We start from the raw sequence: 19,272 nt of genomic DNA, 5'->3' as shown, positions 1-19,272 counted from the left end.
CAAACAAAAGACACAGATTTTACAATGCTGAATGTAAATGATGAAGTCATTCTGGTGTTGTTATTCTAGATTTACAATGACCTCACTGAAAACAGAACCTAGACCCCCGTGGTTAAACCACAACAGACCACTATTAAAACCAGATTTGAACAAACCATCTTAATAAGAAAATAGGGTTAAGTCACAATGTCATTTCGATACCGAAAACTGCTCCGAGCAGAAGAAGACAGACACAGAAAAGCCTTCGAACAGGACCATCTGCAAGCGCGCTCGGGCAGGCGCTGCCCCTCGGGGCCAGCCCGCCCCACCGCAGCGCCGGGCCGAGGGGAGCCGGCACAGCGCGGAACGGAGCCGCCGCTGGAAGGGCTGCCAAGGTCCGATCCCTCCCGTCCTCCCACAGAACACCGGAGCGTTGCGCAATAGGAAAACATCTAAAATATGTATTGCACAGTTTTGTTCTCGCTAATCCAGCCTCGAGAGCGGTAGCTGAGCCACTCTCACAGTTAAGTGTGTAATGCCTCAATGATAAGAATTACACGTAAGCGTAGCTCGACCGGCAGCTTCTCCGGAGGCGATCAGGAATAACGCACTACGGAGCAATAAGCAGTGACATCCCCGATCCCCTGAAGCCCCACCACAGCTCCTCTCCGTAACTCCGCCGATCTGCGCCTCCAAAACCTGGCACCTATGACAAACCCTGGCTGCAGGACCCTCCGGCACTGCCGAACTGCCCTACCGGGCTGCCCTCTTCCCTCTTTTCCCCCCGCTCCCAGCAGGGAGCAGCACCCGACCGCCCTGCCGCGCCGCGCACCCGCACGTACACACAGACACACACACAGACCGAGGGACAGACGGACGCACCCCCGCTCCCTCTCTCACACCGCACTCTGCGCCCGCCGCCCGCCCCGCACCGGCTCCCGGCGCGCTGCTCGGCCCAGCCGCCGGCACCTCCCAAGGTCACGGCGCCCCGCAGCGCCCGCAGGTGCGCGATGCGCGGAAGGAGGGCGGGAGGGTGGAGGGGACGCGGAAGGGACGAGGGGACGAGGGGACGAGGGGACCAGCGGCCTCGGCAGCCCCGGCACCCCCGCCCTGCCTGCGGCCGCGCCGACCCGCCTGGCACCGCCCGCCTGCCGGGGGCGCTCTTCGCCGGGCCCGCCGCAGCTCCGCGGCCGATGGCGGATTATAAGGGACCGCTCTCTCCGCCCCCAGCGGAGTCTCCCTCCGCCCTCGCCCGCACTCCCCACCCCTCCTCTGGCCGCAGAGAAGGGCATGGAGTTGGCGGGAGCCTATAAAAGCCCCTGAGAGAGCTCTGTGGCCACGGTGCTGTGACAGCCTCCACGGGCAGAGCAGGGCCGCGCACCATGTCCCACCACTGGGGATACGGCAGCCACGACGGTGAGTGCCCGGCGGTGCAGGACACCTGCCGGCAGGTCCCCGGCAGCCGCGCCCGGGACGTGCCCGCTGCTGCCCCGCGGAGCCCTTGCCTGGAGCGGCAGTGAGCTCGTGGCGCCTTTTTCCCGTAACCTTGAAATGCACCTGCGCCCGGGCAGCGCGTCCGGCGCTCCGCACGCTGTGCCGGAGCATCTCCTGCTTCCCCGCTCACATTCCTTTACTTCGGGAAGGGAACGCGGCGCTACTCCACAGGACGGGGTGTCCCAGAGGACTCCCCGGTACAGCCCCCGCCTCAGCCGCCGAGGCTGTGCGGCTGCCGGGTGCCTCGGTGCCCAGGTGGGACCTCCGCTCGCCCCTGCTGCCGCTGCCGCCAGCCCACACAAGTGGCACGCGGTTAAAGGCTGATGCTGGTGTTCGAAATAGTCCGAACATCCCGATTTCCAGAAGGACAGTTATCGCTTTTATCCCCCTAACTTTGTGTCTTTTCCCACTGAGTTGCGTTTCGCTGTCTTACAGGACCCGCTCACTGGCATGAGCACTTTCCCATCGCCAATGGAGAGCGCCAGTCCCCCATTGACATCTGCCGCAAGTCCGCCAAGTACGACTCCTCTCTGAAGCCTCTTAGCTTCAGCTATGATCCCAGCACGGCCAGAAACATCGTCAACAACGGGCACTCCTTCAACGTGGAGTTTGATGATTCTTCTGACAAGTCAGGTGAGTCCTCACCTTCGTGTGCAGGAGGGAAATAGCAGAAATTGCTACTAAAACTTACTAAAATGTATACTAAATCTAAAAAGTTTTTTTAAGGATGAAAATATACCAAAATATTCTGGCTTCTGTAAGGTGAGGATTCAGCAAACAGGAAACTGAGATTCCGTTAGAAGAAAACTAAGGCTGCCTAGGTAGCTAAACTTCAGTGAGGCGAATTGGGTTTTTTTGGTATAAATCAGAAGGATTGGGATAAGGACTTTGCTGTGGAAAAAAAATTAAAAGTATTTGACAGGAATAATTTTAGGCATAGATTATCATAAGCCACTGATCAAATGGTTAAAAGAAGAGGCAAAATATATTGTAGGAAGAAAATGGCCTTAGAATAGCAAAGGATTGCAGTTAACAACTTGAAGTGGAAATAGTTTCTTTGGTTATCAAAATATTATTTCATGTTTCTGAAGCCAATATGCTCCCAGGTTAGTACAGAACCAGAGGAATGATTAGAAAATACCTCTGTTCTTTTGTAAGTCAAAAAAAACATTATCCCTGGTGTTTCTTGATGCTGGGCTTCTAGATAGTGTCTGACGCATTCCTACAAAGTTTGTTAGCAGGCAGTCAGGTCCACAGTCCCTTGCTGTTCATTGTGATCTGTGGTGAAATTAAGCACGGAATCCTGCAAAACCTTAGTAATCCTTACTGAAAGGAGCAGCCTTTCTGATGGGCAGACTGAATCCAAGCTGTCCTTGCAACAAGGGTTCTGTATGTTGTCTTTGATTGTAGTTTTTCATATGGCTGCATTTGCAGAAGTCATCACCCTGCCACAATGAATGTGCCTTTATTTTTTAATTTGGACAACAAAAACAATCCTGTTGTAAGTCACTGCCTTCTCTATACACTGCCTGATTTAACTTGCTTGAGCAAGTGTCCTATTTTTCCTAAGTGTTTTGTTGGGCATGTCATTTAGGGAATGGTGCTGAAACCAAATGATCTGTGCCTACTAAAAATACGAGATTTTTGTAACTAATGTAATACAGTGGTATAACAGAAATTCAGTAGTGCTCTAAGAATTTGACTTTGTATTTTAACTATAGTTTTTATGCTGGACAAAATTAGGTGGTCAGATATAAGTGTTAACAGTTGTATAAATACACATAGATCCATATATCATTTACAAAAAGTGTCAATATTGATATTTTAAAAAGGAGAGGAAAAAAGTATTCTGACGTCTGTTTATTTTTTTGAAACACTGGGAAGCTTAAGGAGCTGCATTGTGTTCAACCTAACAGTGTCATGGAGAATAAGATAAATGACCCAATGCAAAAAAAAAAAAAGATTTTCTTACCAGATACATGCAAGTCTACTCTTGCTGCCATCCTGCTCTCACTGAGCCCAAAGGAATCAGGTTCAGGTCTCCATAGAGTAAAAAAGCTATTTTGTTCATTTGGTGTGTACCTAAGTCTGGAAAGAACTGTGAAAATCTGGTTGTGAGGAAAAAATGGCAGGAACATAAAATAATTTAGAGAACGTCTGCAGGAAGAATGCTCTTTATGAGAAGTCAGTGCAGAACCAGAACATCTGTGACAGGGATCCTTTGACAAATATGCAGTGACACGGCTTTCAGAGTGGGAGGATAGGAGATGCAAGTAGAAATATTCTCAGTATCTCTATTAGTGAAGCAAAAAATTATTATTCTTTAGAAACAAAAACCACTAAACAGATTTCTGTGAAGCTGGGTAGGGTGGATCATTCACTACTAGACTTCCTATTGAAATTTACAGTGCATAGAATCTACCTGGCAGCACACTTAATGGCTTCATTTGTATGCGGTTAACTAGGTAACCTACTTTCCTTACACAAAATAGAGCTGTCTTTGACTCGTATCTGCTTGATTCTGAATTTGAGACTCAAATGTGCATACCCAGTTCTTCCTTAGACATCACACAACAATCACAGGGAGAAGCTATGTGAGGTTATGTGATGTGCTGGTATGTTTTACAGAAGACAATGGAATAATATCCTGTAAATACTTCCCACAGGCTGTATTGCTTGTTTCTATGAGCTGTCCCCTATGTGGTAATGAATTATCTGTAGTAGTAGGCGCAAAATGAAGTAATAAGATCATTGTTTGTGAATAATCTTCAAGATGAGTAACTGCACGCAAAGCAGATCCATTCCATTAAGAACCGTCAGTCTCATAACTAACAACACTGGAGCCAGCTGAACAGCAGTTCTAGTCTTAGTGTCTGTTTGATCACTCCTGCTCTTCTGAATAGACAAAATGCAATTTAAAAGATAATAAATAATATTTAATGATAATGTAATAAATAATACAATTAAAAATATACAGTTGCAATTTAAGCAGGTAGTAATAGCATAAAGAAAAGAGGTATTTTCTATTTTGTATGCTTGGAGCCTTTTGGAATGCTTTCTTGGGTTTGTATGTAGAAACTGAACTCTGAACTTCCCCATTCAGTTGTTACTTAGTCAGTTCTTGCAGTTGCTTTCTTAATTTTCATGTCCACTGTCTTTTAATAGTAGTGGAACATAAAGTATTTGTAGGTATTCATCTTCAAAATTCTTTAATTTCAAAAATTTCTTCTTCATTTTGACAGCCAGAAGTCATTATGATAAAAGTGTCACTAGGAATAAAACTTTGAATTCAGGTTTATCTACTCTCGTAATGGAACTAATGGAACCAGACCCTACATGTATGAGTGAAGCAGCTGATGATGATAACTCTTAAAATAGGATATGTAACTATAATACAAGAACTTTACAGCAAAGGAGTCTCATTAAGGGTACTTCTTTTATCATATTAAATGTTGCATATTCCAGTCTTCTGTAAGACTTGTGTATCACTTCCCTCACTTTAAAAGACAGAAGTAAATAGTGACCTCTCAGAGCCATAAAACCACAGGACGTGACTCTGCTCAAAAAACCCTCAAGAGCCTGAAAGATTTTGTAACACACATAAAGTGTGTTCTCTATGTGAGTTTTTCCAGAGAGTCTTTGAGAATTTATCTAAGTTCTGAAATTCAAGTAAGACATGTTCACAAGAGTAGACTCTGTATTCTGCATTTTCTGACCAAGTGTTTGATGAGCTTATAAAAGAAGTCAATTAGCCATGAATTTATTCTATAACAAGTATGTTAAAATAGCATATTTTAACTGTAGAACCTGACAGAAGTGAATTGAAACTATGGTGTCAAACTCTACAGACTTGAAAAAATACGCTGGTAATTTATGCTTGTGGCTAAGTCACTTAATTTTTTCCTTCTTGTTGCTGAGCTAGAGTATTGAAGTTCAAGTCAGTGTCCCAAGTAAATCTGACATTTTTGCAAATATTAAGTCATAGTAGAACTTAAAAATTATGAGAAGACCTTGAAAATGAAAATACTGTATTCACCTTGATGCTAGCTCCCTTTGAGAGTCCTTCAGTAGTTGTAATCCAATATATTATCTGATTCTTTCTATAATTGTAAAAATTAATGCATACACTTCAGCTGTCTTGAATTATGACTCACTGTAAATAAACTAATCTGTTTTGTCACAGTAGTTATTGAAGAGCCTGTATATTAGCACTGCTCAGTTGGCAGTGAGTTTCTTTGAAAATAGTGCCATTGTTGCTCTTCTACACTTCCACTTCAGCTGGTAAATGAAAGAAGGAACATGTAGGTCTGCTGTCTTTAAGGCACAACTCTAAATCAAAGTCACTGCTACTGGTCTATTTTTAGGCTTCCCAGATCTAAAGATACAATATTAACCATGCCAGAATAATATTGCATGTCATCAGTATAGGGTCATGCATTGAAGGTCCACATTGCTTAAGCAATGAGTGTGTTGATCCTTTGGAATCAGAGAACTGACTGATTATAGATTTAGGGGACTGTATTCAGACACCTGCTTATGTCACAAGTAATGTTGTGCATGGCTTGGCTAAAAAGTCAGAGGTTTCAAGGGCGTGTGATCTTTAAGTCATTTTTCCTGTGAATTGAGATCAGCAGAAGCTGCAAAGTCTGTATAAACAAGTAACTTGAATAGTTCCAGTATTTCCAGGAACTGGAAAGGAAGATGAGAGGGCATGAGATTAGTCCTGCATGTTTCAGGTCTTCGTTTCTTTACAGAGAAGTGTCCTTCTTCGTTTACACTGGGGTGGGGTTGGTTTGTTCGGGGGGGGGGGGGGGGGGGAGGTTGGGTTTTCTTTTTGTTTTTTTTTAATATTAACATGCAATTTCTGAGCAGAAATCTGCCTTGGATTGTGAATTTAACAATCATGGGAACTTCCTTCCTTTCCTTTTGCTAATCCCTCCTCTAGAGGGGCTTTTAATGCAAAACCAGGAGAAACTAGTCAGCTGTTATCAGCTGGGGCCACTTGGAAAAGTTTATTTTTAAGCTGTAATGAAGCTGTGTGCCAGATGTCATGATTACCACTCTTCTCAGCTGATAATTTGTTTATTTACTTACAGGCATGAGGGACTGCTGCATACTTAGAGGCAGTGCTCGCACCTTGAGTTTGCTAGTCCTTCATTAGATCTGAGTGTAGTATGAACACTGTCCAGTACACAATTTTCAGTACAATGAGCAGCCACTGCATTAGTATTCAAGTATTACTATTAGAAATTAAATCAGTTGATACTTTCAAGAGAATTTTAATTCTTCCAGCTTGGTTCTCAAAGTTGTTGTAAGCCAATATAGTGTGAAATGTGAGGGCAGAAGGCTGGTCAGAGACTCAGTACAGCATCTTATGATTCTCAGAGAATTTTTGTTTAAGAGACTACATGAGAAATAAGCTCTGCTGGTCCCAGGGAGTTGGAGGAATGTTAAGAACCTAAATTACTTTGTATCCTGAAGCAGCTCAGCGTCTTCCTGGCTGCTGCTCAGTCTGGGTGAAATAGTTCAACTGAGGTGAATTGGAACCACTGACCTGCTGCAGACACACACGTCTTCAGGACTTGCTGTGTTTTGGCAGCTGTTTCATTCTGGTCTATCTCTGTGGAACATCCTTATCCTTATCAGGCTAAGTTTCTAGCAATGTCAGAAGTAGGTTTTTTTGGATTTTTGCCTTATGATATACCAATTTTTTTTCTCATAGGGAAACCCATTACAGATGTTTTCTGCAAATATGAGCCCTATAGTCAGATGCTTCAGTGCTGTCTTGATACAATGTCCTAGGAGGAATGTCTGAAAGAGATAACGTAAAGAAGGAAACATCTCACAAAATGTGACTCTCTGTACTCCACGTTTCACAGAAGTGGCAGCTCACCCTAACTGAACTCTAGTCTGTCAGATGGGAAGCCCATCCTTGCATAAGAACACAAGGCTAATTCCTGAGCATCCTCATAAGAGCCTTTTTCATGTCATTAATAGTACATGGTGCTCAAGTAGGTTTTTTTTCTTGCCTCAAGTAATGCTTCATCTGCTTCGTCTCTTCGTCCTGTTTTCCATTGCACAGATGTCTGTGTACGCACAAAAGCTCACCTAATGTTAGCACTAATGTATGTACTATGCATATGTTAACATAAATATATGCCTAGAATATGATTTAGACATCACACCTACTGTAGGCTGATACAAAATCATGGTTTTCTTTGTGCTGAAGCAGTGTGTGTGTAAGAGGGCTCAAGGTAGATGCTGGAAATTCCCTGCTGCTGGGTTTTTGTTTGGTAGAATCTCAATTAGAATTAATTCTCCAAGTCTGGAGTTTTTGGACATCTACTATACTCTAGTGGACCCATTATTTCAGCTACTGGAAAGAGCTTTGTATTCAGTGATTCTCATTTGTAGAACATTTTCTCATTCTGCATTTTTCTCAGATTGACAAACTTTACAGTAGTATTTTTTTCTTGTCACATTAATTTGTATGACATAAAGGAATTCAGCCTAACTTATTAAACAGTCTTGTAGTTCCTCCATTTTGATTAATCCTTGGACATGTTTATTGGCTTTATGAGGTGTATTAGTCTTCTGCTCTGTATAAAGAGAACAATCCATAGGAGTTAATTAATAACAGGAATTCCCACAGTATTCCTACAGAAATTTAGATGTGGATGCTGTCACAGCCTGAAAAAAGGTATGAAGTGGTCCACAGTATTTTTTACAAGGCTGTTCTTTTTACATTGGAAGGATAACTGTTCACCAACATTCCTTTAAATAGAACAGTGAAGGTGGGTAGCCTCGGTTAAACAGCTGTACCAGATGCAACAAAACACCCTTTGATTTCTCTGTGTTTTCAAATATCCCAAGAAAGTGTAATTGAGTCAAACAAACTTCACCTTCTGTATCCCACAGTTGGTATGAGTCACATAAATGGAAGAGTTTGGGTGCTTATTTGACTTCCTGAATTAATGTTTTTAATACTTGTGTTCACCTAATTTAGACCAAGTTACAAGAACATTTAACAGTGAAATATAATTACTGGATGTTGCTAGTATAACTTTTCCAGTAAAGGGTAGAAGAATGGTCATGGAAAAAAATTACTTTTTCTTAATCTAAGGAAAATAGCTCCAAATCTGTCTAATAAGTGTCTAATAGTGGAAAAGAAGAACGGGCACTGTCAAACTGTCACCTCTTGGGCTGTAACACCTCTTGGTTATGATAACTGTCTTGAGTAAATGGAATCTGTGAGCAAATAATGTTTTTTCAGCTTCTCTTGTGCTGTCTTCAGACAGTGTTGCATCTGAAGCTGTGCTATAAAACAGAAAGGATCTCAGCTACATAGGTATTTTCAGGATGGTTTTCACTAATACTGATTTCAAAAGTGAGGGAGCGAATGATGAAATGCTCCAATGCAGATCAGAACTTCCCCATTCTTTTTAAAAAAGGGATGGAAAGGTTGGACTTTTTTCAACATGGCCTCAAATTGATATTCCTGTCAGATGGAACAAAGACAGGGAAGTTGCTGGTAACAATGTTCTGATTCTCTGTGGACTTTTATATTGCAAAAGCTGGTAGCATTTATCTATGGTTTGAAAAGCTTGCTCTGAAGAAAAAAGCAGTTCTATCATTCCTACTTTGCCTTTTAAGTTTAGTTTTACTTTCTTGGAAAGACTGAGAAGTGTTAAAAATAAAATAACTGTTTAACATAGGCTAGAACAAGAGGGTCATTCTGTAATTAAGCCTGCTGGATTTGTATTCATTCACACTAATCTAATTATTACTTTCTTTGAATGCTCTGCTGTGAGTCAAAATAAGCTAGTGCTGGATTTGAGAACCACAGAATGAGAAAAGTAAGCAAAAACTGCAAAGAGATTTTTCTGCATCTTTTGGGGTTTTGAGACTATAGCAAACTTTGTGTGGAGAAATAACACTGCAAATGAACTCAAGAACATTGCATGGTTCTGCTTTTCAGCATGCTTTCCATTGATTAATAATGGCAGATTAACCTGTGCTGTGCTAGTGCTTTCTGAGGTCAAGGAGTGACGGAACCTCAGTCCATTTGTACCTGCAACAACCGGCGAGACTGTGAGCAAAAGGAACTGAAACATTGTAACTCCATGGCATCATTTTAAAATGAAACATGACATTGTATACATTAAATGATTTTGTATCTGTAAAGACACAGTAACCAGTTACTTCATTTCCAAAAGGAACTAATGCCTTTCTACAGCTGCTGTTCTGAAACAAGTACTCAGATTTGTAGCCCTGTGCTTGAAACACTTACGCTTCTTGGAAACTAGCACACGCAGAAATGTAGAAGTAGAATAAGATAAGTTCCTATTTGATTACTTAAAGTAGACATTCTTCTTAAGATCACATAACTTGGAAATAGATAGGGCAAGACCTGGTCTGTTGACTACAGTATTGGAAATTACATAGGTTGCAGTGGAACATCTATTCATGTTTTTCAGATAAAGATACATGTTGGGAGATTTCTACATATATTTACCAAAGGAGCCCTTGGCAAATTCTAGATTTGTCCACTGAACCCAAATTTTGCATGCATAGGGAACACTGGTGGAAACTAACATATTTTTAAGAAATCCTACTTCAATTTCATGTATTGCAAATTTTTTGTGAAATCTTTCTCACCTTATTGCTTATATCTATGGCTAGTGTTGTCCATGCTTGTATATAATGGGACTTTTTCAAACCTGCAGCCACCTTTCCCAGTCAGCATTTGATACATGTTTTCACACATGCACGTATTGTGCTAATGTCTAGACTAATTGCAGACTGAGAGGAAAGCACCTTTACTCCACAGAATCATTTTTTGGCACATACACAGAGCACACTTACATGTACTATCTGATGTCAGCACTCTTCTGTCACTTTATTGTATATAGGTATTTATAGAGAGAAATTGGTTTCTTAAAATATCTAACACTTCAAATTACTTTTTGTTTTTAAATTTTTAAATAACAACAACTTAAAGATTTAATTTTGAATTTGGATTTGAGATGCTTGGGGGGGAAAATGAAAAAATCCTCAACCAAACCACAAACTGGTGTGAAACCTTTCTCTGATAACTTAGATAAATACCTCTATTTAATAGAACTATTTATTATTATTCTGTGCTTTATGCTGCACTGGAGGAGACATTGTCTGTGCCCTCAGCATTTTGCAATGGTAGGGCTTGATCCTGCAAATCACAATGGTGATTGGTCACAGCTGGAGTAGAAGGGTAAAACTAACAAGCAGAATAAGGGAGCTTGCTCTTGTATAATTAAAAGTGTGTCTGGGAGCTTCACTCAGAGCAGCCCCATAGCACAAGTAATGCCAGATAATGGAGAGCATAAATAAACAACTCATTTCCAAAAAGTCCATCTGTGTAAGCATTGCCATTTTTACCACAATGGGAAGGACAAGAGATTTGAATTCACATCTCTGCACTGTCTTGTCCTGTGCCTAGTGCTTTACCTTGCTGCAAGAAGGCTAACCCATGGCTAACAGGTTTTCAGGTTTAAATTGGAACCAAAATCATTTTACTCAATCCAATCTGCCACAGGATTTGCAGGATTAAGGCCTAAATGGATGAAGTATCTAAAATAAAAGAACAGACTACATTTGTACATGGAAGATGATTCAGTCTTCAAATGTACTTCCTTAGGATGATTCTATATGGGCCTCTTACAAAGGGCTTTTTTAATCTATTGGTGACAGAAAAGTTACATCTTCCCTCATCACTTGTAATACTAGCATGCCTGTTAAATTGCTGATGAGATGCTCACTGTAAAGTCACTTACGTTTTTATGCATTTATTATCAATTTTGGTGTATTGCAGTAATGTACCATTGAGGATGATCTGGAGTAGCATGGCAGCATGCAATGAACTGTAAATCACATAAAAGACTTGAGATAGTTGTTTCAGTTTGAAGGGAGACTTGATAACAAAAATTATGTAATTTGCTTTTATTTTGCAGTGGTGCAAGGAGGAGCGCTGGATGGAGTCTACAGGCTGGTGCAGTTTCACATTCACTGGGGATCCTGTGATGGCCAGGGATCTGAGCACACTGTGGATGGTGTGAAGTATGATGCAGAGGTAGGCTTTACCTTCTCCAGTCTTCTTTGTATAATGAGGTTTGTTTTTTTTTAAGTATTCCACCACAGTAGCACTTACTACAGATCCTCACAGGAGAAGGTTACCATAGACAATTTTGGTATGATGCCACCTTAGAACATAGTCCTTGCAAGAGCAGGACATTAGGCTTGTAATTTTTCTCAGCTACTTCATGTCAAAGAGAAACAGAAAACCCCACATTAATAATACCTGTATTTTTCTCTGCTTTCTCTATGACTCTCAGAAATTATGAAAAAAGAGAATTGTAGCACATCTATACATGCACATCCCCTTTTTCTAGCTTCAATTTTTAATACCAGAGGTCTTTATAAGAGCAGTAGAATAATTTTGGTGCAGATATTTTCATATTTTGGTGGCAAAGAATCAAGGAGAGCTATGAAGAAGGCAGACAGTAAAGTGCAATCTTACTGTCTGGCACTCTTTGTGATCCCTTGAGACTCCAGGTGTCCCTCAGACCACTTAAGACTCCATATTACAGTCTGATACAGAAACTGAGTGACTTTAGTGCCTTGCATCTCACCTTTCCTCATCCCCTGTTTAGAAATCTACCTCTGGTTTCTGTGACTGACTTCTAGAATATATTCATAAATATATATTTGTGGAATATACCTGTGATTTGCATTGACAGATAAAAGAAACTGCTCCACAAATTCATTGGCTCTGCTGTTTTTTCCTGAGGGAAGTAGCTTTTGTCTTATCTGAGATACTTCAATTACCTTCTGTCTTTCACAGTACCATAGTTACTTGTTCAACTTGACTTGCAGATGTGGGAAAACAGCCTGATGAACTTAAATTAGAAATAACTTGGAAATTAAAAAGAAAGTAACATCCTGGATAACATGATCTGGATATTAATTTCATATTCTTTTCCAAGCCTTTCCAGTAAAGGGCAGGACTGGCTTTTATTAAAAAAAACCTTCCAAATTGTGAGTCAAATCTGTAGTTAATGTGTCTTCTCTGCTTCTTCTGACACTGGCAATGTATGTCACTGTGCTCAGAACTCCAGGATATATAGCATTAAAATACTACATCAAAATCCCGTGGGCTGTATGTGAGAAAAATTTATGCTGAAGATAACAGGAGTTTCACCACATGAAAAGCAGAATGATACAGCCACAGTTTGCCTTTAAAACTCACCAGAGACTAGGAGTGAGGAGCAAAATAAAACACATTACAGAAATCTTTTTGAATAGATGAATCTTTAAAGTAGATAAATAATTCAACAAATTCTTAACTGTGTACACAAAAGCTTTCAAACCTCAGCAGTAAAACACCATCTTGCTCTTAATAAATTACTTCCCTGCATCTTTATTTGTGAAGTATTCTGGATGGAATATCATCTTCACAGTGCTTCTTTGTTTTCTTGCCCCCAGCTCCATATTGTTCACTGGAATGTAAAATATGGTAAATTTGCTGAAGCTGTGAAGCATCCTGATGGTTTAGCGGTGGTGGGCATCTTCATGAAGGTTTGTTAAACTTTTACTTTTTTATTATTTGTCCAGCAAATTCATTGTGTTGTGGGGAGAGCCTAAGAGCAGAAAATAGAGAATAAGGCAGCATTGTGCTGTACCACCCAAATCCATACCAAACTAGGTGGTGCTCCAAATTCTTACCTTCCTTTATCTATAAAAATTGTACACTGGCCATGGAGTGTGACTGCCATCCATCACTGTGGCAGCCCTGTAGCAGCATTCTTGCCTTCGTCAGGACAGTGATGCTACCTTACCAGTGAAAGGTGATGTGCATAACTGACCAAGTTGTGTGTGTGCATCTGCACTGTGACCAGCCTAAATAACACCTGTTTTCCTTTTCTTGTCATTGTTAAATGCCAGAGGGTTTTGTGTTTTGCATTAGTTGAATTGTCTTGGCAGCTAGCTTGAAGAGATGTCTGCTCCAGCAGTACGTAGTATTCCATCCTGGCCTCACTGAGGGTGACTATTTTATTGGGAGGGTGACTTCCATAAAAGAAGAACAGCTTAGGTCCAAAAATAAATCCACACACTGTAAATGAAAATAGCTTCATTGTGTCCAATGTCCTTGGCTGACCCATTTGTGCTCACTGTCAACTGGCATGATTTTACAGAGCCTGTTTAAGTCACTTACACTGTAATACTCCTATTATGTAATGAAATGCAGCTGAAAAAAAAAAAGTTTCCTTGAGAACTGTAACAGAAAACTAAAGGTGTCATGAGAATGCATGGTGATTTTTATTTTTTTATGGTTTGTGTTACAGGTGGGAAATGCCAAGCCTGAGATGCAGAAGGTTGTGGATGCTCTGAGCTCCATTCAAACCAAGGTAATACTTGCTGTCTGTGTTGATGGACACCCATCACAACTGTGCTAAGTTATCCTTTTTGGAAAGTAGAGTTTTTTACTTCTTCCCAGCCTTCTGCATGCATGAAAGTAAAACAAACTTCCTGCCATCAGCAAAGGTGCTCCTATAAATCTAAAAGCAAAACAGATTGGAATGAAGTTGAGGTAGAGAGCATGGAATACTAGAAACAGTGATTATTTCCTATCTTTGTAACTACATTTCTCTGTCTTTTAACTGTATTTAAGCCTATAGGATAGGATTCATCTTCCTAATCTAAACTACAGGTGCTCTTTCTCATCTGTGGTAACAGATGGAAAAGGCATTTCCCCTCTGTGCATCTGTGGGTTAAATTTCCTTTTTCCAAGAGGGCATGTTCTCTTCGTTATTTCTAGAGAGAGTTCAGATAAACGGTTTGATCAGTACATATAATTTAGGGAAAATGTGTCTTAAATATTGTGTGCAGTGTGTGTGATTTTAGTCTGCTGAGCAATGAGAAAATAAAAGTACTTAGTGAGTAATTAGGCACCTTCATAGTGGGTAAAGGCCAATGAGAAATGTGGACAGGAAAGGTAAAAAATGAAACTATGCTGACATCTTTCTCATCAGGCGCCCTTTGTGGTAAAGGGATAATGCTGCTTACTGCAATGGACTCTCCAACAGGTCTCACAGGTTCTGTGTTTGCCATGCTATCAGTGTATGAGGCATCTCAAATCTCATTGTTTTTCAGGCAAGGTTAAATCTTATCTCTAAGACTAAGGAACATAAATGCAGCATTTGGTATGAGAAGCAATATCTTGAAAATCTTGTAAGAAATATACAAGATATATAAGAGTATATACAATATACTCTTGCTGAGAGTATTTAATCCCAAAGGTACTATAGTTGGCATGCAACACTTGATGCCAAATTCCATTTTTGCCTTTCTACAACCATGGAGCTTTCCTAGGAGACTTCACTACTGCAATCCTAGTGTGTGTATATGTTCTCTCCCTGACATCAGCCCATCTGCTTACTTTATTGTAGGGAAAACAAGCCTCCTTTACAAATTTTGACCCCACTGGACTCCTTCCTGCATGCAGAGACTACTGGACATACCCTGGCTCACTGACAACTCCACCACTGCTTGAATGTGTGATCTGGCACGTTCTGAAGGAGCCCATCACTGTGAGCCCTGAGCAGGTAGGTTTCCAATGGATGGTGCCAGTAGATGTGTACTGGAGTTGCACTGATGGCTTCAGTTCATCCCACCAGGTGATCTATGAAGTGGCAGTGTTAGTGCAGAGCTGTGCAGGGTATTAGCTAGCATCACATGTCAAAAATATCTATCTGAAGTGGTAATCCTCTTCTGACAGGACTCTGCTTCTGCCTGTGGATGTAGTTTGCTGTGGAATGTAAGGCTGTCTTCTCTTTGGGCACTCCAGGGAAGATGGGGGGAAGTTGAAAAAATTATCAGACATTTTCCGGATACATGGTTAGAACTGTCATGTGGTAAAAATCTGGAAAATTGAGGCATGCATGAAGGGACCATTTGCACATGCAGAGTTATTCCAGCATGTATTGTGAGCATCAGCAGGTTTGCTGTACATGCAATTACCTCTCTGGGTCTGCTTGCCCTGAAAAGACCAGGTTTACAAAGCACCTGGGGACCATGTGTGGTGCATCCACAGTCTCACACTGTGAGTAGTAGTTGTCAAGAGTACAGTAGAGCTGTAGTTGATCCGTTGATTTTCCAGCATTTCCAGGACACTGAGCTCTTTTTGCAAGTTATTTGTCACAGAACAGACTGGGAAATCCTACGCAGCTTTGTGATGATTCTAACAAAGCTCCCGTTGTTTGGAAGAGGCAAAATTTGCAAATTCCAGAAGTCTGCTGCCTAAGAAAATACTCTTTTGACCAGCCTGAGGATCATAGTCTTCCTAGTAGGAAGAGTTAAATCACAGATTAAATCACTCCTGCCCACAGCTTTCCGTACTATCCATTAATGAAATTAAGTACAGGCAAGATTCCATTTTTGGGTTCAGATCTGTGAGCTTGAGAGATATAAATAGAATCTAGAGCCTATAGATACAAAACAACCCTGAAGGGCTTTAGTTTAACCTTGAAATTCCTAAGGATCTTTTATTGATGGTAGACATGCTAACAACCTGCACCTAATTCTAGGGGGTTTCTAATAGGAAAGAAAATGCAACTGAGCTGTTTTAGAAGTTAACATAATAAAAGATAGAATATGTGATGAAGAAGATCTATTGGAAGTAATAACTATAGCAGTGATTGATTTTGATTTTTGTCTTTAGTAAACTGCAAGGGAGCATTAAAGTTGACACTACTCCAAACTATTCCTATCACTGTTGATAATCCAAAGTTTGCAAATATGATTTTATTATAAGGCAGGAGCACACCTACCAAAATAGTGGTTTTTTTCTACTCTACCTACTCCAACCACCTACAAGTGGTAAAAGTTACCACTTATTTCTCCCTTACACATCCCTCCATGTTATCATCAATATTTCCACACTGTGTGGCAGTTTACCTTTTCATTCCCACACTGATCAAAACAAGAAACCACATATAAGAGTATTGATTCAAGGTTTAAGGTGATGAGGTTTTCCAAAGCTGAAAAGAAGCTGAATATAACAGTAGGGTATAACAAGCCTGCTATCACTTGTTGTGACACAGCAGTTCCTGTCAGAGGTTGAGCTCTAAACTTTGTTCTGGTTGGTCCTGAAGGTGAAGTCCAGAGGACACAGGCCATTGCTGAGGCCATTTTTCCTTGAATGTGAAAAAACCTGGTCTAGAACCTGATTTGTAGGAAATCCTGTGTCCCACCTACATACATTCATCAGCACTTCTACCTGTCCGTGTGAGATTATGTTTGGGGTGGGTTATTATTTGGCACAATATTTTTGTGAGTTTTGGGGATTCCTATTTAGACATAAAGGTGCTTTTTTTACATCAGATTATGAAAACACCAGTTGTACTTTAGGAACAAGTACCATAGTTATACAGTATGCTCCTGTTGATGTGAAGCAGTTTTCCCCTCATGGCCTTTGTAAATCAGGATAATTTGAATTCATTCAACAGCTTTATTTTGACCCAAGGGTAAAGCCATTTTTAATTGTTATTATTTCAAGTGGACTTAAAAAAACCAGCCAAAACTGTATAACTTGCAGAGGATTCTGAAAGGATTTCAATTCATATCTGGATCAAGGACAAATAGCTCTTTGCTTGCAGAGTTCAGAAAATGCATGTCTATGTCCTTGTTTTTTTGTGCTTTCACAGTTCTTGCCAAGATATTTTGTGGACAGGAGGGGCTATGTCAAGGCTGGAAATGGTGTGGGTGAAATGCAGACCTGTATGTGCTGATGCCATGTCTAGGCTACTAGTACTGTCAAAACTTTGGGTCAGAGCTCTGGTTCAGGCCCAAGATGTGTAGTTTCAAAAAGTCCTGCTGAAATGAGAGGATGCATTTGAGGATATTTGTGCCTTTCCCCACAGATGTGCAAACTCCGTGGCCTTTGCTTCAATGCTGAGAATGAGCCCGTGTGCCATATGGTGGACAACTGGCGCCCATGTCAGCCCTTGAAGAGCAGAGAAGTCAGAGCCTCCTTCCAGTAACCTCAGTGCTGAGAGTGTTAGGAATTGCTGTGTTTGTGAGGAGCCCCTTTTGCTAAGCCCAAATCAAACTTTGCCGTGTGTGCCCAGGCAACATCTTGTCTCCCAGATCCATTTACTTTCTTTTGCTCTGCATCTGAAATGCCAGCTATTGAAATGTGAAAGGCTCTTGGCTGAATGGGAAAGGGTTCTTAAGGTGTGGGGTTGGGGGAGGCAGGGGGTGGGTGGCTGTGTGCATTTTGGTGACTATTACTGCGACTGACACTTTGGTATAACAGTAAGTTGGCCACTTGGGAGAGGATATGGTGGTAGCAGAATAAGCCATTTTAAGAAACCTCATCTACTGGTGTGATAGTACACGTAACTAACGATAACTTGAAGCTCTGTAAGAAGCACAGGTATACAGAATCTAGCTATAATTTAGAGAAAAAGGTATTTTGAGAAAGTTAAGCAAAATGAATATTTAGAATTAGACTTCTTAGATTTTAAGAAACTGACATGTAAATATTTTTGAGACTATTTTGCATTTTTACCCGTGCTGTCAACAGCCTTAGTTACGTCTTAATGGTAGTGTTGGGTTTTTTAATTAAAAATGTTCTAAATTAAATGTTTTCTTTAAAAGTTGTTATTACCATAGAAATGATACAAAATATCTTTTCATTGAAATAATATATGTTCTAATTTAAAAAGGAAAATAATATTGTATTTTAGATAACTTCTCTAATAAATCTATACTTCTATTTTTTTCCTTCCCTGCTATTATTTTAATTTCGGTAAGGAGTCACTAATCTGTTCACATGGTTGCATATTAAACATAATTACTAAATACATACACTGGGAATTAGCTTCAGTGACACTGAACATGAATGCAAGACTATATGGATATGTTAAGAAATTTTCTCTAAGTAGGTATCTTCTCTCTGATAGCAGAAGGAAGTGATAATTTTGAGCAATCACTACAAATGATTGCTCAAATCATCAAATTTGAATGTATAATGAAAGATGCCCTCAAAAAACTTTTGAACAAAATTCTATTGAAGAATGGGCTAGATTTTGGTGCTACTTTTTAAATTAATTTGCTATGAGTTTGCTACCCCATCAGGAATCACTTTGTAATTTATAAGGTATCAGTTGGGCAGGCTATGTTCTGAAGCACCTGGATCTTGAAATGTATATGATGAGAATGAAGATATCTTGAAATGCATACAAAGAGCTTCAGAAAAAAGTGGCAAATCTCAACCTTTGAAAAGCTTCCACATGTAAAATGCCCACCATGGTACACCCCCCCCCCCCCCCAAGAAAAAATCCAACAAACCCAAAACCAAAATATGGATTTTAAAACTCTAAACCCATACCTTGACAATTATGATAACCTGAATACAAAGCAGTGAGACTGCTTGAGGAGTGGTAATCTCATTGGTACACGAACAGCTGAAAAGTTATCCAGGCTGGTACATGACAGAGAATGTGAACTAATAGCTGGGGTAAAAACATGGAAATGCCCTTGAGGTTCTAGCCACTGCTGCAATAAAGAGTTTCATATCTTATATTCCATCACACTTCAAGGTTGCTCCATAAATAATAGCTAACAGCGAAGACAATCAGCATCAGCCGTATATTTATCATCTTGTTTGTGTGAGTCTTTACCTGGAATGTTGCCAGTGCCATATGTTTGCATTTGCTGAGGATGAAGTACTTCTGTATTCACCCAGACAGTTCATGCTGG

At 40.6% G+C, this 19,272-nt stretch overlaps 1 protein-coding gene across 3 annotated transcripts; it reads left to right on the top strand.

Moving 5' to 3' along the window:
* The first annotated feature begins 672 nt into the window (after positions 1–672).
* CA2 (carbonic anhydrase 2) lies at positions 673–18,286 on the top strand. 3 transcript variants are annotated; one of them, XM_054514513.1, is made up of 7 exons: positions 673–982; positions 1,909–2,106; positions 11,463–11,581; positions 12,994–13,086; positions 13,854–13,916; positions 14,958–15,113; positions 17,430–18,286. In XM_054514513.1, the coding sequence occupies exons 1-7, from the start codon at positions 688–690 to the stop codon at positions 17,547–17,549; spliced, it is 1,044 nt and encodes a 347-aa protein (XP_054370488.1). In that variant the 5' UTR covers positions 673–687; the 3' UTR covers positions 17,550–18,286. The 3 variants fall into 3 exon arrangements, with proteins under 3 accessions (XP_054370488.1, XP_036257294.1, XP_036257303.1); XM_036401401.2 differs by lacking the exon at positions 673–982 and adding an exon at positions 1,245–1,395; XM_036401410.2 differs by lacking the exons at positions 673–982; positions 1,909–2,106 and adding an exon at positions 6,355–9,329.
* Positions 18,287–19,272: the final 986 nt, after the last annotated feature.

This window comes from Molothrus ater, chromosome 1, assembly GCF_012460135.2.
Source record: "Molothrus ater isolate BHLD 08-10-18 breed brown headed cowbird chromosome 1, BPBGC_Mater_1.1, whole genome shotgun sequence".
Lineage (NCBI taxonomy): Eukaryota > Metazoa > Chordata > Aves > Passeriformes > Icteridae > Molothrus > Molothrus ater.
The sequence above is the reverse complement of the archived record's forward strand: the minus strand, read 5'-3'. Positions and strand labels throughout refer to the sequence as shown.